The 27658-nt window shown below is 35.8% G+C and overlaps 1 protein-coding gene and 1 long non-coding RNA gene across 8 annotated transcripts in view; one reads left to right on the top strand and one right to left on the bottom strand.

Moving 5' to 3' along the window:
* Positions 1-939, top strand: part of LOC135770378 (uncharacterized) — a 43053-nt gene extending 42114 nt beyond the window's left edge. For both annotated transcript variants that reach the window (XR_010542612.2, XR_010542613.2), the window contains exon 4: positions 589-939. This is a non-coding gene — a long non-coding RNA (uncharacterized lncRNA). The remainder of the gene's footprint in view (positions 1-588) is intronic.
* A 4226-nt stretch (positions 940-5165) lies between these two features.
* On the bottom strand, positions 5166-27596 carry etv1 (ETS variant transcription factor 1). 6 transcript variants are annotated; one of them, XM_065280746.2, is made up of 13 exons: positions 27408-27596; positions 27012-27121; positions 26751-26838; positions 26426-26473; positions 22098-22151; positions 16312-16441; positions 13758-13946; positions 12932-13179; positions 10487-10555; positions 10332-10400; positions 9946-10115; positions 7877-7978; positions 5166-5878 (listed from the first exon to the last, which is right to left on the bottom strand). In XM_065280746.2, exons 2-13 carry the CDS (start codon positions 27054-27056, stop codon positions 5657-5659), a joined length of 1434 nt encoding a protein of 477 aa, XP_065136818.1. In that variant the 5' UTR covers positions 27057-27121; positions 27408-27596; the 3' UTR covers positions 5166-5656. The 6 variants fall into 6 exon arrangements, with proteins under 6 accessions (XP_065136818.1, XP_065136822.1, XP_065136817.1 ...); XM_065280750.2 differs by adding an exon at positions 16538-16574 and having other exon boundaries at positions 27012-27588; XM_065280745.2 differs by having other exon boundaries at positions 27012-27596.
* Between the last annotated feature and the right edge of the window lie 62 nt (positions 27597-27658).

The following is a 27658-nucleotide window of genomic DNA, read 5'->3' as shown; positions in this document are numbered from 1 at the left end:
TCACCCAAAAATCAAGATTGTGTTATTATTCTCTCATCCTCAGTTTTTTAATTCTGTTGAACACAAAAGAAGATATTTTGATAAATTATAGTAAGCACACTGTAGACTGTACCCATTGACTTCCATAGTATTTGTTATTCCTACTATTAAATGTCAATAGGTAGAGTTTACTGTGTGCTTACCATCATTTATCGAAATATCTTCTTTTGTGTTCAACAGAATAAAAAAAAACGAAAACGATGAGTAAACGATAACAGATTTTAAATTTTGGGTGAACTATCCCTTTAAGTGTTCAGATGGCACTTTATATAAGACACACACATGCATATGTTGTATGCATGCCTGTTGCATTATCAATTCATATTTATTTTCAATCCCAATGCATATTCATAATCTCACAAAAATAATCAACTTTGGTAACTCAAAAAAAAAGTGTTCACACAGATTTGGGGGATTTGTAGGTTTGGGGAAACCCCTTCCAAATGTACTCCAGTTTGCCAGCATCTCATTTCAGCCAAAATAAATGCATGTGACCCAAAGCTATATAGCACTGCTCCACAACCCAATTTCACTGTTTTCTGAGCACAGATCAAGAGCAATTCATCACTGTCATACTTCCGGACGTCTTCCCAAAAGCCCGACCTCTTTTGTGTTTTTATCTGCGACGAACGTGCAAAGTGAGCATCGAGAACAATGTAATGGGTGTCAACCGGTGGCGATGCCCGAGTTCAGTCTGTGCTCAGCATCAATTATTGCTCCAGCATCGTGATCCTCTCCGGAGTCAGCAGCGTCTACTGGACCGATCTTTGATCATCTCACTACACAGAATTATCATAGGTGTGTAAAACTATTCAAAATGTGATTTTATTTTAAACACTAGATGTTGCAGCAAAAGCACTTTGATGTGGGATCCACATTAAAATACTATAAAATAACTATAGTTGTTTGCTTTGAAGATATCGTAGGGACACAGTATGTTCACCATCTTATTTGTCCAAGCGATAATACTTTTCAAATTGCTGTTGGTTTTATGTGACTGTAAACGGTGTAAATAATGGCTGTTTTATAGCGCTGCATCAGTCCACAGTGCAGTTGTTCCTCTGAATTACCTCGTGAATGATTTATGTCTGCCAGTGCGGCCCTCAACGACTGAGGGCCGAGGGCCAATAAATGTGTTTTCATAGGTAAACACGCCATATTAAATACCTGCTTACTGGGGCATTTCAGCTACACGAAGAACATTTGGTCTCATTTCACTTGTCAAACATAAGAGTGTCACAACTACTCCAGACAACACAAACCATTTACCACAGTTAAACACAGCCAAGCACGGCAGAAGAACACTAAGCAAACACAGACATGGAAACAGGCCTGAATCGAGCTGAAAAGATACTTTACTAATGGATTCAGTAGCTTTAAAGTATTTATTTGCTGACTGGTACATGGTATGGGATGGCCAATTGATCTGTAGGTAAAGACAATTTTAAAGAGGTTTGTGTAGTACTTATAGGCCATTCCACCGAATCAGTGCCAATGCCTCAGGACATTATATGTATTAAAATGCATTTTATTATTAACCAAAGTGTCCTGTATGTTAAACACCAAATTTAAACTATATTTCAAACATTTTTAAAAACATCCTGACTACCCCTTTTGCTCAAAATTTCGAAGTCAGGAGCGATGATGGTACTGTGTGCCAAGGTCAAAGTGCTGCAAACTAAGTGCTCTACCGCAGTTATTATTTTTTATCTGCTTAAATGTAACAGTCTTTAAATAGAGAAAAGAAGTGTTTGATGGCTTCTAAATTCATCCCTGTTTGGATCCTAAGGAATGAATGGGGCTAGGCTAAATGTTAACACATTCACTACGCGCTATACACAGATTAAGTGCACGCATTAAAAAAATAGGTATGTATTAATTTGTCTAAGTTGAGGTAAGAACATAATAAAATATTGAAAAAACTGTGATGTTTTCCTTTAATTTTGATGAGTTACAACATGCAAAGGGCACATATTCGGAACTATTGTTAACATTTGGAATATGAAGCACAAATACAAGTTTCCATACATGTTGCTATTGTATTATCTTGAATGTGCGTGTACAACATTCAAATAGACTTGAGAACAATTAAGGCATCTGTAGCCCTATTGAAAGGCTTGTTTAACAAGATAAGCATGGAGATTATCAAAATTTGCACATTCCTTTTTTATCCCTCGACCTCTGTTCTTACTTTCCACTTACCATTCCACCACATATTTAGGACACAGAGGGCTTTTGCATGTGATTTCAATGATCGATGTTTGAATAAACCACTGTCATTTGTGCTGTTTTGGTAACCGTGACGGTCGTTTTAACAGCCAAATATGACCGCAGCTTTAGGACTATGTGTGCTTTACAAGTATGAAGCATAGTCGCCAGTCACGTTTACAACTGTGTTGTTGTTGTTAAAGAGTGTAAAAACATAATAGTTATGTGCACTATACTATAAAAAGATGCAGAATTTTTGTCAAATCAACATATATTTTTATGTTACTTTAACTTAAGTTAAACAAACTTGATTTAATAAGTTATGTCATCTTATCACAGGTCAAAACTTAACCCTTTACCTGGCGCAGCACTTTTGGAGTGAAAAGGTAATGTATACCTAAAAGCTTAATTTTGGTCCTGTTTTAAAGAAGACACTTTAAATTTTTTATGGATCTGTCTGGAGGTGAAAATATTAAATAAATAAAAATGTTATAGCATTTTCAACTTTATTGTAATAAATAAAATAATGCAATATATTATTATTGTATGCATACAATTATCAAAAGAATGAGGTTTGTGTTGGTTTGCTGGGAACCTGTCTTTGAAATCCAGGCTAAAGTCTCATAAACTTATTGTAAGATTTGGAGCATCAAAGTTTAATTTCAATCATTGATTTCAGACCATACTTAGTCAGAATTAAAGATATCAAGGTTATATTTTCACAAAATGTTCGTTTCATTCTGTAGTATGATTTTATGTAGAAAACAGTAAATTGCAAAAATTACTTTAGTTGCGGATCCTGCCCGGAGTCGTCTGCTGTACAGACAGGGTCACATTATGTATAAAATGTCAAATGGATTAAATGTTGCCTATTGTGCATATACTTGCCTAAAAAGCTTTTGTCCCATTAATCCCCATCACATCCATTCCTTTTGAGTTTAAACCATTAATATACTGTAACCAGTTGCCAATCATGATAAAGCTTTTAAATGACACACAGATTTTTTCCTGCCAGCATTTTGGTTAAATGTTCAATGAGGATGACTCCTGAACAGTAAAAGGGAAAAGTTGGATAAACTTAAAAAAATAACTTCAATTAGTAAAACCTCAAAATGTATTTTTTTCAAATTAAAATTTCACTTTAGTTTAACTTTTTAGGTGTTACAATTAAAGTAATTTCATCCAACTTTTCACTTTTACAGTTTGCAATGTTGCAATTGAAACATGAAAGGGAAATGCAGTATAGAGGGTGCACTGAAAAACTTGGTTTTGCAAGACAATTCAACCTACTATTTTAAGTTTTAGCATGTGAAAAGTTGACATAACTTACAAAAATAAGTTAAGCAATTTTATCCTGATTTTACAAGTTAATATATATATGTTGATTTGACAAAAATGCTCCATATTTTTGACAATGTGTGAGGACATATGCTACACAATATGTTAGGAAGCATGATAGTACATTCACTAAATAACATAAAAAAAAATGTATTGCCTAGAAACTTTATTGCAGGGCTGTCTATAGTCATACAATACTGTGCAAAAGTCTTATGCCACCATGCCAGAATTAGATTTGTTGTTTTTGCAATGTTATAATGATCATATATAATTGTTTCTCAGTCTCTTTAATAGAATACATCCAGAAAATACAGGAAATGTGTATATAGTATTAAAAAAAACTTTATAAAAATGTAAACTGATGTGTCAAGTTTTAAGGGTAATCTCCTCTTCCACCTGAACAATTGCAGGAAACTGCAGGATCTCTTAAACCTAAATAAAATTAAATCCTAATTTGTAATTTTAAACAAATTAGTATTATTTCTTCATTCTGATAATTTTTTTTTACATATTTCCTGTATCTTAATAAAATAAATTGAAAAATAAATATAGATGGACATTACAACTTCCAAAACAACAAGTCTGGTTGTGGTGGCTTATAGACTTTTGCACTGTACTGTATATACTTCATATAACTACACTATACTTTATATACAGTACTATAGTCTATACTCTAGTATATTATTAAAAAGCCCTGCTTTTCTTTGATCAAAAATGTATACTTATTCTTAGCTTGACTTTTCTTACTTGAAATTTCCTATAAGATTCACAAAAAAGTCACATTAAACCTTAATGTGCATATCCAGGAAAAAACGATCCAGCTGTATTTCAACACTATTTTATTACAGAACGGTAGCTATTGCCATTCCCTTCGCAGTTATGTATATATGTATATATATATATTTATACACATATTACATTCCATAAACACTGATTTATTTTTCATTGTAAAAAGGAATGAAGAATAAAATAATGAAGGTACTGCAGTGCGTAGCTGCCGTCAGAACGTACGTGACTAAAATGACAAGAAAAGCAGCATTGAGGTGCATTTACCTGAATATACACATCTATATTTTCAATAATGGAAAAGGGGAGCGAATAATGGAACGACATCCACTTTTCTAATACAAAAAGCAATTTGTTGTTCTAATTGTAAAAATGTTACAAAAACAGTGTGGATGTGCGAGTCTCGCACCTTACAGAAGAACTCTATAGATGCTTTATAATATGGTGCCAAATATATCTGTTAATGAAGATGTTAATTTAAATGTAAAAGTTTTCATAGCAGTGTTTGAAACACCATGCTGTTACAAAATCATGCTCGCATTAGATTTTTTAACTTTTGTTATTTTATTAAGGTTTTCTTGCACCTCTCCTTATATCTGTAACTATATATTCATTTGAGAATATAAATGGGTATAACAAATATTACTGTACGATAACCTTTCTTAAAAATCATGAATTTGTTATTTGTTGTCATAATGCTGTGCTACTATATAACCACCAGAAGTAGTCTGACATGTTTATAAGTCCAGGACAGTTAAAACAGGATGAGACGAGATGACCAAGTACAATGTGAACCACTTCAGATATGTGCTCGCTTCAATTCAACACGGAAAGTTTGAAGGATTTTATTTCCATAGTAATACACTGTATTATTAACTCAGGTACTCAGTATGACACCAAGGGAGAGAAAACAAAATTGTGTGAAAATAACAAAGCGCTCCACAAACAATCCGAGAATGTCAATGGTAAATGAGGCCGGGCTTTATCTGCCAGTGTGCTCCAGACTCTAACCTGTCTAAAACAGATAAAAACGTCTGTCCAGAGAAAGACCGCGTCCCCTTGAGATTATGGCATGCTGAAACATCCTCTTCCACATCAACAAAAACACCAAAGGAGCATCTAAAGTAACTACGCCAAGTCTGTAGGTTTACACACTGCTACTCTTTGTCCATAAAGTGCACTTCCTCTTCGTCCTGGGGAATGACTGAGAAGAAAATCAGGGAGAAGTCTGAAAGTTCATAGTTTTTATTTTTTTTAAGGGCACACTGTTCCCATGTAGCAGTGTTCAGTAGACGTATCCCTCGCTGTAAGGGTGGGGGTTGCAGTAGCCGGCATCTTGAACGTACGCCATGTTCTCATCGAAATGCGACAAGGGGACGGTGTCTTCCTCGTTGATCTGCCGCTCCAGGTCGGTCTTCAGCACCGGCCGCTGATTGTCGGGGAAAGCCATGGAGAACAAGGCCTCGGGGTCGCACACAAACTTATACACGTACCTTTCACCTGCCACCTGGGAACCAAGAAACCAGAATTTTATTGTAAATTTGTGATGGGAAAATGTGTACATTTTGGTTAATTTGTTTTGAAATTGCTAAATTTCTTTTATTAGAAAGTAAAATTAAATCGTAAAGTGTGCGTACGCAAAAATCCACGGCAAAGTCCATATTTATAAAAGTGTCTTTGATGTGGAAAGTGCTTAGCGCCACGTCAGGGTCTGAGTAGATGTAGGCACTTTTGCTTGTCCAATTGCTGCAGGTTTTTTGAAATATAAGCCATTCTTGCTGCTCGAAATTTGGTTTAAACATTGACAAGCGCTCTTTTTATGTCTATGACATTAATAACGCATCGTTTAAAGGCGGAGATCTAAAACTGCTCAGCTGCGCACAAGTTCAAGATTATTTGCGATTTATAAATTTCACATCTGAAAGAAAGGGGTACGCACGTTTTCTGCTCGTACGTTCGGTTTATGAATCACATTACGATAAATGATCGTAAGATCAAATGTAGGATGGTTTCTACGAAACATTTTATAAATGAGGCCCCAGAAGCGAATGAAGCAAATAAATTGCGCTTATTTGCGTATAGCGATTTTGAGTTAACTCGCTTCATTCGCGCGTGAAATTCGCGTCATTCAGTTTCAAATTTGCGTCATGGGAGGGGCTTCTGTCAGGCGGGCGGATCCAGTTTTGTTGCAAAATGAATGTGACATGGATTTTGTTGAGACGGTAGCTGCGCTTTATCTGCTATGGAAGGCTGAAAACGTTGCAGACTCGTTCGGTGCCGTGTCTGAGTACATCAGATCCTTCAGAGCCCCACCCCTGTTGTTTCGTATTTCTGCCCCCGCTCACCACGTTGTTATCACGTTACTTCTAGAGCAAGCTCCTTATTGGTTATCGCGAGTGAATATTCGCCAACTTAAATGCCCGAAACACTCAAATCGTGCCGCGTCATTCGTGCCCCAGGATGTCTACTGTGTCTTTGCATTGACTTAACATGCAAATCACTCGCGCTTAACGCTTCATTTGTGTCTGGTGTGAACGCACCATTAGACTGCATATTAAACAAAAAGCAGCCAATAAAAGCACAGAATAGATGTGAATTCCTTCAATATTGTTTAAAAATGTCAGATTTTTCAATTTCGCCCGAATCATGCCGCAGGATGCTTCTGGATACACTGTAAAATGTTGCAGCATTAGGGACGGTTCACATTTCGCGCGGAAAATGCTAGACGCATCGGGATCTCGTCACATGAAATGCGGTGCGCTTGCGGTATTATGAAAAGTTTAAATGTTTTTAACTCGATGCGACCCACACGCTGTGTGGCGTGCTGGCTCTTTCCCGGCGTGTCGCACCGCGTGCACGTCACTTCCAATATAAGCGTGCATACCGCACATAAAACAAGAATTTCAACTTACTATTTAAAGTTTTGACTTAAGTTTTTAAAAGTTAACATAACTTGTTAAAAAGCTGTTTGAACACTTAATTTGTTAAGTTAAAGTAGCATAAAAATATATGTTGAATTGACAAAAATGTTTTTTTCAGAGTGTATGATTTTGCGGATGATAAAATATAATAGTTTTGATTTATTTTGGATGCTTTTTAATTTGAAACATTGCTTTGTAACATTTGTTTTATTTCACATTTTTATTTTTATTTTATTATTATATTGATACTTATTTGTAAAATGTGTGTGATCAAAAGTTTAAAAACATTTCCTCATTTGTTTATTTATATTTTTTCAAACTTGTGATCGGTACTGTATATACTTATAATAGTTTGTGTATATAGTTAATGTATTTAAATGTAACCATTAAATGTCAAAAAAGTAATACACATAATATTTTTCTTTAAAAAACTATATTTCATTCTCTTAAAGGAGTAGTCCACTTTAAAAATGGGGTCCATTGACTTTTCATAGTAGGAATAAAAAATACTATGGTAAGTCAATGGGCCCCATCTTGAAAGTGGACTACTCCTTTAAGGAATAGAAAGAACTTTGCCTCTTTACCTTTTGCATGATGCCTTTCTCATAGTAATAGCGCAACGATCTGCTGAGTTTGTCGTAGTTCATGGCAGGCCGATTCTTTTGAATTCCCCAGCGTCGTGCAACCTTTAAAAAACAAATCAACGCTGTGTTACAAAATGCTGCATATGCAACACACACACAAATAAGCAAAACCAATATCCTGGCACGCACAAGGGCCCGTCTTAAAAAGCACTGAATGGTCTGCGGCTGTAAAGCAGGTCTGCACCTTCAGGTTGGGCATAGCCATATGCCCACACCTCTAGACAGAAATGTGTTCATTAGGATGAGCAAAGTGTGACAGATGTTCTTGCACCTGTCCATACGACCACCCACCTGTGCCCACCCTCCCTTTCATATCTCACTCCCCCCACAGCACCGTGGGCTTTATTCACTCTACTGCGGCTCATTCACGCCTTGCACCCGCACGGCCCGTCCCAACAGCCCCTGTCACCTGATGGCATGAATGAATCGCCTGTTCCCTACAGCTGCTCTGTGGAACAACGCCAATGTGCACACACACACACCAACACCAGTAGGTTACAAACACACCTCTGTCCGCCCTTTCCAAACAATCTGGCTCTGATGTTTGGACATGTTGAGATTTTTTTTTTTTTTGTTAAAGTTCATTTTGGGTGGACACGAAATACTATTTTGTCTAGGAATCAAATTGTGCATATAGTGTAAAATCACAGCACTGCAATATCAGTGAATATTTATTTGTTTTAGTTAATAATGGAATTAAAGGGATAGTTCGGCCAAAAATGATATTAAACCCATGATTTACTCACCTCCAAGCTGTCCGAGTTGCATATGTCCATCGTTTTTTCAGACAAACACATTTTCGGATATTTTATAAAATGTTTTAGATCTTTCAGTTGATTAAATGTATGTTACGGGGTCCACGACCTTCAAGTCCAAAAAAAGTGCGTCCATTCTTCACAAAATAAATCCAAACGGCTCCAGGATGATAAACAAAGGTCTTCTGAGGGTAATCCGCACGGTGTTGTTGTAGAAATATCCATATTTAAAACTTTATTAACGTAAATAACTACCTTCCGGTAGCGCCGGCATCTTAGTCGCATCCGCATTCAGGATGAGAGCTTACGCAGCCTACGGAGGCTACTCTGCTGCTACTCTGTGCCCCCGCCCTCCGAATTTGTCATACGTCACTAAGAAAAGTGCGTACACTACGCTAATACTCTCTCCTGAATACAGAGGAGTCTAAGATGGCGGCGCCACCGGAAGGTATTTATTTTCGTTAATAAAGTTTTAAATATGGATATTTCTACAACAACAACGCGCGGATTACCCTCAGAAGACCTTTGTTTATCATCCTGGAGCCGTTTGGATTTATTTTGTGAAGGATGGACGCACTTTTTTTGTACTTGAAGGTCGTGGACCCCGTAACATTACATTTAATTAACTGTAAGACCTAAAACATTTTCTAAAATATCCGAAAATGTGTTTGTCTGAAAAACGATGGACATATGCAACTCGGACAGCTTGGTGGTGAGTAAATCATGGGTTTAATATCATTTTTGGCCGAACTATCGCTTTAAGAAATGCTTAAAGTCCCCATAAAATCTAAATGGAGTTTTTGGACTTTTATGAATTTGTTAAACTTAATTATATCTATAAACTGGTGTGCTCCAAAACATTGATAAAATTTGCATTCTTACAGTCTCTTACTTCCGCCATAATGGATCAATGTTTTTATGACATCATTCCGCCTTTCAGCTCCTCATCAGATTCAAGGCTGTGAGGTAAACTATACACTATTGGTTATTTTAAAAGGGGGAGGGGCCACCCAATATGTCCAGCCCTAACTTCTGCATCGAACAAAGCTGCGCATTTCAAGGCAACTCAGCGGGTCTTTAAAGTAATAAGTAAAATATTACTCACTCATTCTAATGTCTTTCCTAAGATTTGTCAAAAAAACATAAATTTTTGTAAAATATCCCAGCAACTCGTTTTCATAAAGTGAGACCTCAACAGACCATACACAAACATGGCTAAAAATACTACAGTACATTAAAATGTTACATTTTTACCTCCTCTGGCTCAATGAGTTTAAATTCCATCCCCCGGCCAGTCCATGCAATGAAATGCGAGTTTGATGGGTCGTCCAACAGGGCCACCAAAAACTGCCAGAGCTGCAATGAGCCCCGTCTCTGATAGGTCGGGCCTTCGCGGTAGAGCCCCGCCTCCTGTTTAATGTCGCCTGTGGGTTTAGATGTGGAAAGACTGTTAACGCTCATAGCCAAATCCTATTGTGCCAAAGCTGGAGAAAAAAACTTTACACGGTTATAATAATCCACTTTTATGTCATTTGAATATCAACAGGCATGATGACTGGTAGCTCCTATACAAGACTATAGACATTAGAAGTAATCTAAGAAAGAAAAATGTAACTCCAATCATGAAAAAATAAACATACCCTCCACCTTTTCTGGGACCACACATGTGTCATCATAAAAGTGCCTTGCAACTTTGTCAAACATACATCCTATGGAAAAATATATTGCATATGTTAAAAAAGATAGATCAATAAAATAACAATATCAGATGCAATGTATGACTTTGTTTAGTTACCTTCGGCTCTGTTAGTGTGGGTTAAATATCCCTCTTGTCTCAAATACATAGAGTGGCAGCTAGGCACTTCTGAGAAAACATAACAAAATGTATTTAGGATTTTGGCATAAAAATAGCACAAGTAGACACTTTATTTATTTATTTATTTATTTCTATAACACTGCAATCATTGTATCATTAAATAACTCATATCAAATTCAATAAAATGGACAAAAAATGTGCACTGCACTGGCTGCCCTGTCGATCGTGTTGTTTGCTAGAGCTGTGATTCAATCAAAGCAAAGCAAGACAGTCTAAGTGAAAGCTCCATAAACTATCTAACCCTGTTCATTTAGACCTATAAAGATCTTTCAGGGATTCATTCAAGTAATGGGCCTGTCAAGGAAATTACCTCTGATTAAATTAGCCACTGACGGCCCAGTCCTCACACAGCCCACAACAAACACAAGCTCCTGTACGAGCCTGAATAAATGCTTGTAAATGACTGGGAGGGGATGCAAACATAACCGTGATCCCCTCCCCTGGCGTAATAAAGCAATGTAGACAAATCACTCAAACTCATAACATTTTAGACACTTCATCTGTTTGTTTTTAGAGGATCAGGACAACAGAAAAGACAAACGTTTGTCAACGCTGTAAAATTATATCATATCAACATATATTTTGTTACTTTAACTTAACAAATTAAGTTACACATGTATATCAACTTTAAAAAGTATTGACTTGCGCAAGTTGTTTAAACTTGATTTTCTTTTACAGTGCACTGGTAGTGTAAACCTACAATATGATGATAATATAAAATAAAGGTGTACAAAATATATATATTTAACTCTATGAAAAATAAATTTTAGTGCACTTTAGTACGCAACTGGTAGAGCATTGCGTAAGCAATGCAAAGGTCATTGGTTCAATCCCAGTATAGATTTAATGCAATATATGTATTTGTAATATTCAAAGTACACAGATAACTATTTAGTAACTTATTATTTTCATCACAGCATGGCATGGTTTTTTTAAATTATATTTTAATATATTAAATGTATAACAAAGTACAACAATTTAAATTATAATTCGTGTAAAAAATTCTCTGCTGCTTTAATTTTTTTTGTTGAATCAACTCAGATTTACAAGTCATTTGAACTTACTATTATTTATATTGACTAGAGATGAGTTGTTCTAACTACAGTTGAGTTGTTATAACTTATCAAATTAAGTTGAATTTTTCAACTATATTTTATAAGTTGTATGAACTCATCTTTTGTTAAGACAAATAATAGTAAGTAGACATGACTAGTAAATCTGAGTTGATTCAACAAAAACATTTAAGGTGTGTATTTTCAATAATAAAAAATTGCACTTAAATTCTTAAGTATAATCAACTTATATTCACAAGTCATTTCAACTTTAATTTTTATCTTGACTATTTGGTAAGTTACAATAACTCATCACTAAAATTGAAATAAATTAAATCAATCCTCCTTTTTTATAAGTTACATCAACCCATCACACTGTAAAAAATACTTTGCTGCCTTAAATTTTTTTGTTGAATCAACTTGGATTTACAAGTCATTTCAACTTACTATTATTTATCTTGACTAGAGATGAGTTGTTATAACTACAGGTGAGTTGTTATAACTTATACATTTAAGTTGACTTTTCTCAACTATATTTTATAAGTTGTGACAACTAATTTCTGTTGACACGACTTGTAAATCTTTGTTGATTTAACAAAGAATTTTAAGGCAGCAAAGTTTTTTTTACAGTGCACTAGTCAAGATAAAAAATGAAAGTTAATTTGTAAATCCAAGTTAATTATTTTCAAAAATGTTTTTTACAGAATATTTTATAGGTAATATTATTTTATCTCTGTATTTGTATTTATATGCAATATTTGTATATTATTTAACATTTTTAAATAATCAATACAGTACTTGATAACAAAATGAGTAAAGTTTATTTTGTGTATGTGTTATAAAACAAGCACACACGTGAGAGTAATATCAGTGATAGTGCTACTGATTTCCACATTCACATAATCAACAGGAAACAGCTGAAGCAGCGCTGCTGTCTCTCCTGTCCACCACCATTTCTTATGAATGAAAACCAAAAGCCTCTTCATTCATGCCAGAGCTGGGCCGACAGCCTGAGGGTCCCTGGGGGAGAGATTAGGGGCCCAACTCCTTTCCAGCCAGGCACTTAGGAAATGAGATCCGACCCAGATTTTCTAATCGCATGCTAATTCTATCAATCTTCTCATCCTTAATAAATCTGAGTATATAAAAAGGAACAAAATCTGCTTTACAGAAGATTTCCTATTTATAAATAAATAAATAAAACTGATAGGGTTTTTTTCTACTGTTTATGCATTTCAAAAGTACCACATAAAATTCTCAAGTAATATAAAGCTGCATTAGTTGACAGTTAATGCCCAAAAACAAAACTCACCCGAGTCGTAAGTGAAGTCGCGGGGCTCTTGTTTGATCATCATGGAGTGTGTGTACGACTGGGGGAGAGGCGCCCCCACCATGGCCGGATGTTCAAAGAGGGGGTCTGCGTACTCCTGCTTGAACCCCTGAGGAGGGAACGGGATGCTGGGTTCCGACATCTGTCTGTGATACATGGGCCGACCGTCCCGTGACATTGAAGGAGGTGACGGGAACGAATGACATGGCTCAGATAGCTGCCGCCGAAATCTGTACGAGCAAAAAAACACTCAATAGGATAAGTTTCACACACGTTATATTTTTTTTATACATTTTTGCCAAAATCTATCTGGAAGTCAGCTAATTGAAATAAATGTTGTTATAAAATAAATAAATGAATTAATATCAAATGAGATAATAGCAATATCACTCAAATTAAACAGATGTAAATTAATGCTTCACTTTCTAAAACTTATATATAAATATATAAGTTTTAATATAATTTAATAAATAGAAAATGTTATGTTAATTTTACTTTGATGCTTATTAAAATAATGAAAACCACACCTTTGTACATTTTGTAAAAAAGATTTATTAAGTAATATAATTTTTATATCTAAATATTGACCAAGTAAGGTCAAATATTGAAATCAGTGATTAAAATAAAATGTTATAATTCTTTTTCATAATTACATTTTGACACTTCAGCCTGTATTTTACAGACAGGGTCACATTTTTCCTTTTAATTGCTTTAAAATAATATTGCTTAAAAAATCAAAACAATCTTTTCTACACATTTTTTTTGAACATCAGATACGTTTTGGTACGTATGCATTAAACGGCAGTACCTGTGGTCCATGGGGTAAGCGCTGTCAGGGAGGGGCTGAGGTGGTACGAGGTGAGGATATGTTCTGTCTGGTTTCGGGGTAGGGGCGGCGGTGGGAGACACATGCTGTCCAGGGGACACGGGTGTACTGCAGGGGGTCGACACTGGGCTGACGGCCTTCATTCCTGCGGGATGCTTCTGCTCGTAGGCACTAGAGACACCAGGGAACAAGAACAGCTTATGTTAGTCTGTCCTGAGGGGATTCAAGGCTACATTTATTTCTGAGACAGACTTCACTGGAGGAAAACATTAATTACTCTAAAGTTTTTTTTTGGTGCATGCTGTGTGAGTGGTATTTCAAGACTACGGCTGGTAAGAAATGCAAAAATCCAGATGATTATAGAAAAACATTTTTCAGAATGACATACATGATAAAAAGTAAAAATGCTGATTCTGTCCAAATTTTAAAATGATTTAACTTGAATGTTTTAGTCAAAGTGACTTGGAATCGAATCCATGACCTTTGCACTGCTTACGCAATGCACTACCAACCGAGCTACATGAGTACAGAAGAGCGACCACCTGATATCTCAGTTAAACGTTAACGCAATTAAACTCTATTCAAAAATGACAAGGAACAGACTTGTATGGATACTGACAATCTCCTAAAGCGGCTCTAAAGGGAACATCATTATCACAGAGGTTGTCGGTTCGACTCGAGTGGCACGTGCTGTAAGGGGGCAAGTCGCCTCCTCCGGCGCAATAAAACATCCAAGTGAAATGTCATAAATTTAAAATCAAATCAATAGAAAGATGACTGTAACCAAGCAACCATGCTTGCCGTACGCGCTTGTCCAAGTGAAAAAGCCATTTATTGCACTTAATGCACCGTACCGTAATTTTTTCTTTTTCCCCGTTCCAATTTCAGGTGTATCTCATTCAAGTCATTTTGAACAGCACCTGCCGTACTGTTGCTTTTGAGTAAATAACTAAAGAAAAACCATTATTACTACACATTTGCTTCCGTAAATCCAGCAGATTTTAAGACTATTCTTGGCTCAGGCTGATTTATGTGGAAAACCCATCTTCTTTAGGGTTGCTGCACTTCTGTTCATTTTGATTTTCTTTAGTCACGTATAAAAAGTAAAACACCCCCATTGTAATGCTTTAGTATTGGAGGTGAATCTGATGTGTTATTAACTAAAAGCACAATTTGAATTCAGAAATTAGCATCACACTTTTTTCCTCACAAAACATCTATAATGAGAAAAAAACAACACCTTAAATTGACTGGATAAAAATTGTTTGTTAAACTGTATCATATGATTTGCAAATGTATGTAGACATATTCGGTCCATTTATCACTTAAATCTCACACCAGCTGCTGTGCCTAAATTTGCAAACCAAAATATATGACATTAGTGTCTTTTTGACAGCTGAACATATAAAGTTCAGAGTAGCTTTTTACTGCTTCACTGAGTTTCTTGCAAATTTCTCTCTCTACTGCCACAAACATTTCAGTCTAGCACAACTAGTACGACCTATTTTAACGTATTTTAACACCTTACATATAGAGATATGGGTGACTATAGAATTGCGCGTACATTTGGTGCCTTATTTTTTTTTACTTTTTTTCAAATGGATGTATTTTAAATCTTCTTATTAATGTGGTACTCATTGTCATGATCGCAAGATGTTACACGCGTACAATATAATCTTTTCTGTAAAATAGCAGAAAATCATGTCATCCGAATTAGTCAGCGTCAACTCTGTCCAACTCTGTTACCAAGGTAGAGTAACAGTGTTGACGATATGTAACAAAACTGGCAGTCATACACTCTCTCTCTTTCTCTTAAAGGGATAGTTCACCCAAAAATGAAAATTCTGTCATTATTTACTCACTCTCATGTTGTTACAAACTTATATAAATGTCTTTGTTTTAATGAACACGAGGAAGATGTTTTTTTAAGATGTTTGTAACCAAACCGTTCATGAGCCGCATTCATTTCCATCGTATTCTTTAATCCTACTATGGAAGTGAATGAGGCTCATGATCCAAAGCGACTTACAGTGCATAACAAGTAGGGATGCTAAACAATTAATCGCGATTAATCGTTAGCAGAATAAAAGTTTTTGTTTACATCACATATGTGTGTAAACTGTGTATAATAAATATGTATGTATATATATATATAAATATGAACACATTCATGTATAATTTTAAGATTAAAAAGTATATATTAAGTATTTATATATAATATAAATTATACATAAATATACAAATGTATATACACATGTAAACATTTCTAAAACATATACATGCATGTGTGTACATTTATTTATACAAAGTTATTATACACAGTTCACACACATATATGATGTAAACAAAAACTTTTATTCTGCTAACGATTAATCACGATTAATCGCGATTAAATTTTTTAAAGTACTTGAGTTCCCTGGGTTCGAACCATGACCTTTTGCGCTGCAAATGCAATGCTCTACTTCTGAGCTATACAGGAACATGCTTATACTGTTTAATTGTTTTTGTCGAAAACGTAGATGAGTTTTTGTGTTACCTGATGTTGTACAGGCACTTCTCTCCATAATGGAGTCTGAAGGGCCTCTCCTGACTACAGGCTGTCCCCAGATCAGTGCATGGACTGTGGGGCTCTCTCTTTATCCTCAACTGCAACCCATGAAAAGCCACTGAGAGGGAGAGAAAGAGAGAAAAATGGTCAACATTACAGTTTGAAAAACGTTTATTAGTTTACACAAATGAAATTTCTGTCATAATTTACTCACCCTCATGTTGTTCCAAACCCATTTGACTTTCTTTCTTCTGTGGAACACAAGAGGAGAATTTTGAATTTCTGCTCTTATTTTCATACAGTAAAGTGAATGGGGACTGTGGCTGTCAGTCACTAACCATCTGCCACACATCTCCTTGTGTTCCATAGATGAATGTCATACAGGTTTGGAACAACATGAGGGCGAGTACACCCTTAAAAATAAATGTGCTAGAGAGGGTTCTTAGAAAAAACAACAAAGAAGCCTGCACACATGTTAAAATGCTCCAAATATAATTTAATAGTGCAACATTTTGACCTTTAAGTCTTCATCGTGCCGATGCATCGTGCCTGAAGAAGACCTCAAGGTCGAAACATTGCACTATTAAATTATATTTGGAGAATTTTAACATGTGTGCAGGCGTTTTTGTTGTTTTTTCTGTGATGTATTATTTGATGCCCAGCACATGTACCCAATTCTGTTTTTTATGTGTTTTGCATGCCTAGAAAGGGTTTTTCACAGGAATGTCATAGAAGAACCATTTTTTTGTGGGTTCCTTAAAGAACCTTTACATTAAAGTTTTTTGCAAAACCACTCTTAGAAATAAAGGTACACTACAAAAAAGTGTGGTAACCTTTCAAAAACTTTAGATCTACCTAAAGAGTGCATATAGTTACCTCAAAGTTATAAATTGGTACCAAATATCTCACCGCAAGTCGTGTTATTGTCACGAAAAATTTGATTAATGTTTTCGTGTTTTTGATTTTCCGCTGTGGCACGAATGTCTTTTTCGTGCCACCCAGCACAAATTTCTATAAATTGTTTTTCGTGTATGTGCCATGACTTTTTTTATCGTCTCATTTTATATTTTTTTTCTTATGGTTTTTTCATATTTTTAAATCATTGTCGCTTGGGGTAGGGTTAGATTAGGGGTTTGCGTTAGGATGTAATTTTATGCATTTGTTTATACAAGTTTTTCGTCTAATTTTAAAACTATTCTCGCCTGGAATTGGGGTGGCAGAAAGTGATTCTAACCCAAACTCCAAGCCACAATGGTAAAAAAAATTGAAAAAAAAAAACCAATGAGAAAACAAAAAAGAAAATGACACGATAAAGAAAGTTGTGGCACAGACACGAAAAACCATTTATAGAAATTCATGCTGGGTGGCACGAAAAAGACATTCGTGCTCCAGAAGCATGAAAACAGTGGAAAATTGTGTCAATAACTCAAAAACATTAATAAAAATTTTTGTGACAATAACACAAATTTCCATGAGATTGGGTTGCAAATGTTTACATATCTGTAGTGACAGCGTTTGTACCAATTTTTTTCTGAAAGTGCACTACAAAGTGAAAGTAGAAATCTTTATTTATAGGAGTGCGAGACCCGCATGCTGTCATTTATTTAAAGTATGCCAGTCTAATGAGGAAGCAATAATGTAATTTGTATCAAGATATTTAACATTAAAGCATTTGAATGTTTTTTCAGCTGTGAACTGATACCTCTCAGACAAACACATTCATTGATCGCTAAACTCTCTCTATTAACCTCCTAACATTTCTCAGACCTCAAAGATCTCTAATGGAACAACTGCTGATGAAGATCATATTTAGAGAAGATCAAAGCTAAGCAGATTAGTCATGAAAAATAACTACTGGGAGAATGAATATTGTTTCTGTGATTATTTTGAGTTAGGGTTACTTATCTATCCATCCACCCATCAGTCATATGTCCATTCATATGATATAAGTCTACAAGCCAGCAGTGCTGGAAAAAAATTACATTTTCATTTCCATTGCATAAACATTTCTCGCTATAATGAAGACCAATGAAGAATCTTGTGTTGAACTTCACCCAACAAACGTTCATGATACAACTGTAATATATCTCTACAAAATTAGATTTTCTTAATTTCCTTTTTTTGACCGCAGAAATTACGTTAGAAACATGAAAATCAGCAGTAATCCCAAAACACTCTACTACTGCTGTCTTTGGGACAGATTAAAGCAGTCAAATACACCTCCTTCAACCTACAAAAAATGACTTGAACTTGTCAGGTTTTACAGTGTTCTGTTAAGTTTTAAAATGTAGATATTTGAGTACAGAAAACTTAAGAAAAACAAGGCAATCAGTTGTCACAAAATATTTAAGTAAAACTACTACTACAATTTAAGTTACATAAATTATTTAATTTAATTTATATAAGACTTTATCTAAGTTTAGATAAATAACATTTTTTGATTTGAATTGAAGTTGTCAGTACTCAAAACTTTTAAGTTGGCAAACTTAGAAAAATGGCGGCAATCAGTTGCATTAATTTTTTTGAGTTAGTAGAACTTATCCGGCTTTACAGTGCAGTGCAGTACAGTTACTGAATAAATACAACATTTATATACACATTTTTCAAAGTTTTTTTTAGTGCTTGTTCTTCTCTACATCACAACATCTGAGCATAGGGTAAGATGACATATCTTGTTTTTAAAAGACGAATGACAGCCTATGTTACCGTGGTAACAAAGTCATGAAGCTCCTAAGAGAGTCGACCTTTCAGGGTCATTGGTTAAGAGTCCAGGTAAAGGTTTTAATAATGTCAAACAGCGAATCACAGGGGGCTCAACTGCGCTATTTACAAAGTATAAAGGGTAGCGATGATCGTAGATTATCAGAAAAACTGTCTTTTTTATGCATTACTTTTAGGAACGGTTTTCTGGACAGGGATTAGATTAATTCTGGACTGTACCTTAGTTGTTTTGGGATATTTAAGTAGTTTAAACAAACAAACAAACCTTACATGAAAAACAAAACAAAACAGGTTTGCATCTTGGCACAAAACAATTAAACTGATAAGTGATATATGTCAAGGTGTTTTTAAATTAAGGAAGCTTAAACTTGCATTAAGATAAAAACCTTGGCCGGAAAACCGCCCCATGACGTCTTTAGGCAAACCATACTGATTAAAAACTACATAGGCCAATAATTAAAAAAAAATTTATTGTCTCTAAAGTAAAAAATGTAATTTGTCAGCGTTCAGAAATGTTAAATAGTCTTGTTAGGATGTCTGAGGATGATCGAGGTTGTGGATTTTAAAAGTAACGCTATCAATTAATCAATAATATTTGAGTTTTTGACAGACCAGACTAAAAAACACAAGGCTATAATTGATTTTACACAAAGAATAAGAATAAAGTAATCGAAATCGGTTCGAAGCGTCTTGTTTTCATCGCAGAATGTCATTCCGGGATTGCAACAATTACACATGCATTGATCGATGTTAACGGTCAACATTTTGAAAAACTCGTTCATGACATTTACAGCCGTTATTTGCGTCATTCCCATTTCCAAGATGCGTTTTAAATCCCCTAAGCACGTCAGTCATCAGCTAAAGTGGGCGGCGACTCCTCTAAAAAACAGCTGTACAGCTGTTGTAGTAACACTTATCATTGCCTAAAAATAAAGAGTCCTGAGTATAGCAAGTATTTCTATTTCGTATGCAAAATATTATCATGATGTTAAAACATATTAAATATCTCAAATACTATTTTATTAAATATGTCTTGACAAGATTCAACGCTACTAAACATCCACATCACTTTTTTCCATCACCTTGTGTAATGTTTTTAAATGGGATTTTTTGTAAAAACAAGTGTTTCTAAGTATTGTGTGTCTTTTTTTCGGTGCTGATGGTCGTGTTTTCTCACCATGCTCTGTTTCTCACTCTCACCTCTTTGCTGACTGTTACTTGCTGATAATAGATTCACTCACACCTTTGTCTTAAACACTCCCGGCTTAAATTACTGTGGCCTTTACAAAAGGGCAAAGAACTAAAAAAAATAATCATTGTTTGATCACACTTCCTCTGCCAACAAATCACAGAGTATAATAAATTATCGCTCTGTTCACAGCAAAAATAAAACGTACGAATGCTTTGAAATAGTAAAGATTCAGTTGGGCATTTATAAATGCATAAGTTTTAAAGCTGAGTTTTTTTTACCGGCCGTGTTATCCCTGTATATCCCATTTCTGTGTGTTTTGTGGGAATGGACCACATGAAACGGAAGTGATCCATTGGCAGTGTGGACTCAGACCCATATGGGAGGGCCAGGATGCCCATTCAGGAGCCCTGCCCTCGCTCTCCCTCCATCTGCCTGTCTCTCCTAAACACTACGCCAGCTTACACACTGCGGCACGCTTTCAACATTTTGTTTAAACATGACGCTGTGAACCTGAAGACATTTTTAAAGATCATTTACTCCAAATTATTTACACCAAAAACTTTCTTCCATAATTCTGGATTGCACATCAATATGTGATACCCAAAGGCTTTCTATTGTGATATATTCACTTTCCGATGTCTACGCTACGCTATACGAATAAAGTCTGGTGTACGCTATACAGACTGAAACCGATACAATACTCCATTATCAGCAAACAGTACTATATTTAATTTCCTTAATGAGCTCGACTTCTGCGAAAGACAAAGCCCTCCATTCTTTTCTCTTACATCCTCTATGTCAGAGTCTGTTTTGGCTCCTCTTTAAGACATAAGCTGGATTCACTCCCCACTGAGCTTCATTCAGTCCATGCCACTTCCGACACTGGCACCGGCTCTACCTCGACCGTTCCGCGCCAACTTTACTTCCTGTGCCCATTTAAAGGCCTATTGCTTCTGGCTGCACTTAGTGAGGTGGTACAGTATAACAAACACACACCATCATGTCTCTACCTTTATCTCTCTGTGCTTATTTGCTTAAACAACAGCGTAACATCACATAATAAATGTTAATAACAAGAGATAATTTAATGAAAACAAATAGAGGCTATTAAATAAATCACAATTAGGTAAAGAAATGTAAAGGGATAGTTCACCCCAAAATTAAAATTTTATCATCATTTAAGATGTTACAAACCTTTATCAATTTATTTGTTTTGCTGAACACAAAGGAAGATATTTGTAATCAAGCAGGAAATAGAAGCACCATTGACTTCCATAGTAGGAAAGAAAAATAGTATGGAAGTCAATGGTGCTCAAAAACGCTTAAAAAAAACGCGTAAAAAAGTTCAAAAACTTAAAATATCTTCCTTTGTTTTCAGCAGAAGGAAAACATTTATACAGGTTTGTAACCAAATCATGTAACATTTCACTATTAATTCTTGGTAACACTTTACAATAAGGTTTTATGTGTTAACATTAGTTAAATACATTAATATGAACACAAACTGGCAATAAATAATACTTTTACAACATATATTAATCTTAGTTAATGTCATTTTAACATTCACATTACTAATACATTTTATAAATAAACAGAAAGTATTTCATTAGTTGATGAACAATGAATTTGTTCTTGCATTAACTAACATTAATAAATGTTGATAAATTAAATTGATAATTGTTAACTAATGCATTTACTAATGTTAACAAATACAACCTTGTTGTAAAGTGTTACCAATTTCTTTAAATTTGATTAACATCATTCACAACACATTTTCACCTTTTTGTAAACCTGAAGCCACAGCGTCACCAATCGGAGAAATATAAAGTTAAAAAGAGGTAAAAAATAAAGTCACACTTACAGTTTTCAGTCTGAAAGTCTGGAACAAACTGCTCATCGTTGTCAGGAACCTGAGCTGGAGGAAAACACAAGAGCAGAGGGTAAATAAGGACAAATTTCTCTTTTATTATTACTACATTACGTTTACAAGTAGAGCTAACACAATATAATCGCTTAAACTAGTCATTTCCTCTCATAATCCTCTATAATTGAAACACTAATGATTTAAAATTCTCAAAGCTACCCATACAGGACATTTATTGAGTTCAAACAGAGAAATCATATCCTCCAATTACGTTCATGATTTAATTTGAACTTCATTTGTTGGACGATGCAGGCTCATGCGTGTGAAACATTTCAGATCTGCTTTTCTCACCCGCTTGCCCTGACATCAATATATGTGACTGAGTATGTGCAAACCCAGTTAAAGTCATTTTTGTTTGGTGATTTACTGCTTTTTACATAAAATCTGTCTACATAATGTAAAGTATTACCATTCGATGAAAAATAGCTTTGATATATTTAATATTGACTGAGTAAGGTCATTTTAAATATTAAAGTGAAATCAATTAGTAAAATCTCCTATAATCTTGAGCCTAGATGTTACAAACAGGGTCACATATAAATTACCATGAATCTACATTTGTGATAAATACCAAGAAACAAAATCAGATGCTTTCAACACTACACAGTGTCTTCAGAAGGATAGCCATGCGGCGAGAAAACACCTATTGTTCACACTGTCTAATTGGGACACATCCCCACTGGTGAATGCACCTGTACCTGCCGCGTAGGCTGCCGTCCAAACAGAAGACGTTCCCCTACCTTTCCCTCTCTCTTAACTAATGCTAAAATAATGAAGCCGTCATACGGAGCTCAGTTAAGCGCGTTCATGTTTATATCACATAGATTTACACTCTTGCACGACTTCTGTTGTTTATCAACTCGACGCAAGGGTGCACGGAGACAGAGAAGTGCACGAGACCTCTCCGCACGGGGCTATTAGCACGTTTATTCTGCGCCGCTAAAATTGGATTTTCATTTTCACAACAACAGTAGCAAGTCGCAACACGTACAAACTAACAATTGCTTTATGAAAGGCAACAAGTTTAAGTTGGCTAGTTGCTGGAGTGAAAAGGTTCAAATTGTGTCCTAAATCCTGTCTGGCTTCATGCATTTTCTTTGCATGGGGTTAGTATTACATTCATACCCATTGCCAATCTGGAAGAATTTTGTAAAAGCTTTTATAAATGCTTATTAATGTTTTTATATGGTAAATATCATTATATAGTGGGGTATGTTGGTTTCAGACGTTCTGAATTGTGCAAAAATTAATCCTTAAAATGCTAAAATGCTTAAATGATATTTTTTGTAAAAATTGCCACATTGTTATTATGCCAAGTGGGGCAATGCTGTAAATTTGGAAAATTAATTCAATTTATTAATTACAATACTTGTTTAGCCAAACAATAGATCAATCGTTTGATATATGTGAACATATTTTACATCGTCTTTTTCATAAAATTAAATATTAAATATAGTTTTCCTAAAAATTCTATATTTTAAGATTTCTATGTACTATTTAAGGTTAAACTGTGACAACCTCTCATCATATAGGTTGACAGAAAAGTTTAATAGTTGATAGCTTTGAGGTACGAGTAAAATTGTGACAACTTGCCCCGGTCTCCTCTACAACAGTGGCAGAAACCTTTACTCTGCAAGAAACAGCACAGCTGCGTCTCTCTCAGTTATAAAACCGAACAAAAAGATCAGAACAGAGCACAAGGTTAACAACGGAAACAGGTGAACTGTGCCGAAAACATCAGCAAAAAAAAAACTAAAGTTGAGAATAAGAGAAAATAAGCAAGAAGAGGTGAGCGGCATCCAGTTTTCACAGCAGGATGAATGAGGGAACCTGTGAATGGGACAGCTGATCGCCGCACCTCTCCTGGGGCTTGCTAAGATGTTGGAGCATGTCCACCAATCCAGAAAAACAGAGAAGGAGACAAACTAAAGCCCTTCAGACACAGAGCAGGCCTGAAATAACAGAGACACAACCCACAGACTCATAATCCTTCCTAACAGCGAATTCAAAACTATAAGTCAAGAGATGACACTTATTGGACATCTTATCTTAGACGTAAGTGACTGCCACCTGTCTCTGGCCGAAATGACACATGCATGTAAAACGACAAGCCATCAAGTCTTAGTCCACATTGCCGGAAATTCTGTCCGTCGCTCATATGTCTTTTCCTTTATTTCAATTACCTGAGCTAATAAATCTCTGAATGAAACCACTAGGTCTTCGTTTGGGTTTTAATGGACAGGAAGTCATATATTAAATCTATCCACAATTTATCTTTAATCTTTGGGCGCTGATGGATGTAAGACAGGCTGAATTGTATTTCTCACTGTAATATCTGCAGCAGCGACATCTTTTTTTACCCGCACACTTTTTCCCTGCCGGATACACTAAAATATTTAAGTCATGTCTTATTCTTTTAGAAGCCCTGGGGTGGATTTAACATAATCAAACTTGCAACAAGGACGGCAAGGTAACGTCCGAAATTGCACTTTTAATTTTAAAATCCACTAATATTTAAAATATCATTTTAAATGAATACATGAAAGCAATCTATAAAAAATTCAGATTCTCTTTTTTTTCTATTCAAGTGCTAAATCCCATTTTACATATTGGACAAATAGTTTTCTTTATATTTTTTAAATGCTGAAGAATATACAGTACATAAAATCATCCTATAGAGGAGCTTTGCGAAATCATATTTCGACATGAGTTATTTGGGATGTTACTAAATAAAAAGACGCTTGATTAAGTCGAATTAGGCAGCCTTTCATTACAGGTCTCGTTTCGAAATTTCCGTTAGACAGAAAGCAGATGGAGTGTGATGACTAACTGAAAACAGACACACGATCATCTTCATTTCCCCTTTTTGTCAAAATGAAGGCAAATGCATTCAGTAGATTGAAAGGCATCCAATTATTTCATAAATGCAAAACACTGGCCCTGGTTCTACAAACTGCTTTGCATGATTTTCGGCTGTCCAACTACTTTGTTTTTTCCCATTTGCAACCAAACTGCTTTGACAATAAATAGACAAAAGCTGCCAAATCTGTGCTGATCGGTTGGCAATACAACTTTTGTGCCGCTTAAACCAATTTGTGACAATGAGAAAACCACAAAGAAGTTATTTGCATTGTGTTTAAAACATAAAAATATCACAATGGCATTGCTTCCAAATATATGTTTCTTTAGAAAACTACTTTAAGTTAAATACAAAAATTATTGCGGAAATATAAAATAAAAAAATTCAACTAATTTAGAAATGTCTTGAAAAATTATTTTCTAAATAAAGCCTGAGATTAAAACTGCAAAACCAAACACTGGCAAAAAAATGACATTTACAGCAATTGCAAACTGAAGTATTACAGTTTAAAAATAAAACTATATAAAACTATATCGACTAACAAGTTTTTGCTAAGCATAAATCCAAATATCAAAACTGACCAAAACATTTAGCATTTTAATTATTTTGTCAGATATTTAACAAATACATAACACTACTTCCAAACAGCTATAACCAACACATAACACACATCTACAGTACTATCAACCGAAGCGTGCCGTTTACTAACCTAAAGGTCGGTGCTGTAAGCAAGGTGGGAAGAAAACACTCGCGTTTAACTCCTGAAGCATCACGTTTGTTTCAGACCACAGTCAGCTTGCCATGAGAAAATAAACATTTCCAAAACAAACAAAAAGTTTGGAAAAAAATCAAGCGGCAAAAGTTGAGGTTCTGGAAGCAACTCTCTCAGAAAAAAATCTCCATTTCTTTAACAAAAAAGAAAATATATCAGATGGCTATAGAAGTTACTAATAGCGAATTATCAACCAAGAAAGAAAATGAGCGAGGAACACAACCGGTGTGTGCGTGTGAGAGAGAGAGAGAGAGAAAGAGAGAAAGAGAGAGAGATGGCGCGTTGGAAGCTGGTCTGCCTTAGCTCGTGCCAAAAGCGGACGAGAGCAGAGTGAGCGAGACTGCAAGTTCTTCTGGTACAGTAATTTGTGATGACACTCAGTGAAGAACCTCCTTGGTCTCCCCCTAGACTCCTGCTCTTCTTAAGCTCTAATGTATGCATGACACACCAAGTGCCTTTGCAACAGATGCATTAATTGGACTGCAGATTAGGTCTGTAACTTGAGGCATATTTGCTCCCCTCCCCCAAATTTCTCCCCCCACTACCGGCACCACGCACTCACACTATCTCGTCTTCGGCTTTTAAACAAAAACTTGATCATTCACTAACATTTCCTCGGCTCTGTATGCTTACCTTCTGCGAGCCAGGTCTCCTGAAGTTGACTGAGATCTTGAAAAAGCTCTGCAACAAAGAAACAACAGAGGTGAGATGGTGAAACAACAGCTACAAAGCTTTAATTACGAGCGCTACGAGCAGACAATCATGCCGGGCTCGAGTTTTCACTCTAGGGCTGAACAAGGCATCTCGATTTGAGCGTCAAAGCCTCTGAAAACCGAGGAGAGCGCTGGTGATTGAGATTTTAAAGCCTCGAGTGTAAGTGGCAACATATTGTATTTGGTGAAATGTTAAGAAGGCGTGAAATGAACATTGTCTTCTTCACCCACACCTGAGTGCTTACCTTCGGTGTCCAACACCAGGTCAGAGTTAATGAATTTTCTTTTCCTGTCTTTCGCTGGTCCAGCGTCGGGCGTCTTTCCCTGAGGATTCTAAACAGACAGCAACAGATCAATCGCTCAGATGAAGATGAAGTGTGCACTCTTTTGCGAGAAACGTCATTGTGACAGAACACACAACCTTTCTTCTACACATTATCAGTATACATAAACACTTGCAGTTTAAAAAGATAATAGATAACGACAATTCACAGTGTCCAACTTACATGATGGTTTATAAAAGGCACTAGTTGGTCGTGAAGTCCATCCATTCTGCAGGATTTGGATGCTGTTTTTAGTCGACACGCGCACCCCTTTGGAAAGTAGACTTTGAGCGCTTTATTGGAGATGGAGAGGCACGTGAATGAACTGTTTGCGCGCACTGCAGCGCATTCATTCATAAACATTCAGTTTGACTGACTACAAGCCGAGCGCTATTACGAAGCAACCATCAAATTTATCAGGTCGCAAATAAAGTTGCGCGTAAACTTTCCTGTATAAAATATTCTGTGCGCATCGCGCGCGCACCGGTCCTCCGAAGGGACGCGACTTTGGAAACTGTTACACTAGTTACATTTCACCGAAACGATAGCTGATGGGGAAGTTAAAGCGCAAAGACTCACCACGGTAAGATGGACGGCATTCATACACGGATGTGTCGCCGGACTGAATGATCTCTCGTGCGCCTGAAGCTCTTGCGCTCGCTGCTGCTGCTGGTGCTGCTGCTGCTCCACGGGCCTCCCATCACAAACCGCCGCCGACCGGCTTCCCATTGGCTGTCACTGTCCTCACCAGATCACATTTCCACCCGTCAATCAACAGTCTGTATCAACAGCGACCTAATATCGCAATTTTAAAGTGTTCATATATGAAA

This window comes from Paramisgurnus dabryanus, chromosome 8 (assembly GCF_030506205.2).
Source record: "Paramisgurnus dabryanus chromosome 8, PD_genome_1.1, whole genome shotgun sequence".
Taxonomy (NCBI): domain Eukaryota; kingdom Metazoa; phylum Chordata; class Actinopteri; order Cypriniformes; family Cobitidae; genus Paramisgurnus; species Paramisgurnus dabryanus.
The sequence above is the reverse complement of the archived record's forward strand: the minus strand, read 5'-3'. Positions and strand labels throughout refer to the sequence as shown.

Excerpts from the sequence above, each read along its gene's own strand:
- etv1 (XM_065280745.2), bottom strand. The coding sequence starts at position 27,191 with ATGTTTATGAATGAATGCGCTGCAGTGCGCGCAAACAGTTCATTCACG. Across the intron at positions 22,152-26,425 it reads GGAGACCTGGCTCGCAGAAG|CTCAGGTTCCTGACAACGAT; the intron begins GTAAGCATACAG and ends GTTTTCCTCCAG. Across the intron at positions 10,116-10,331 it reads GGTCCCAGAAAAGGTGGAGG|GCGACATTAAACAGGAGGCG; the intron begins GTATGTTTATTT and ends CTAAACCCACAG.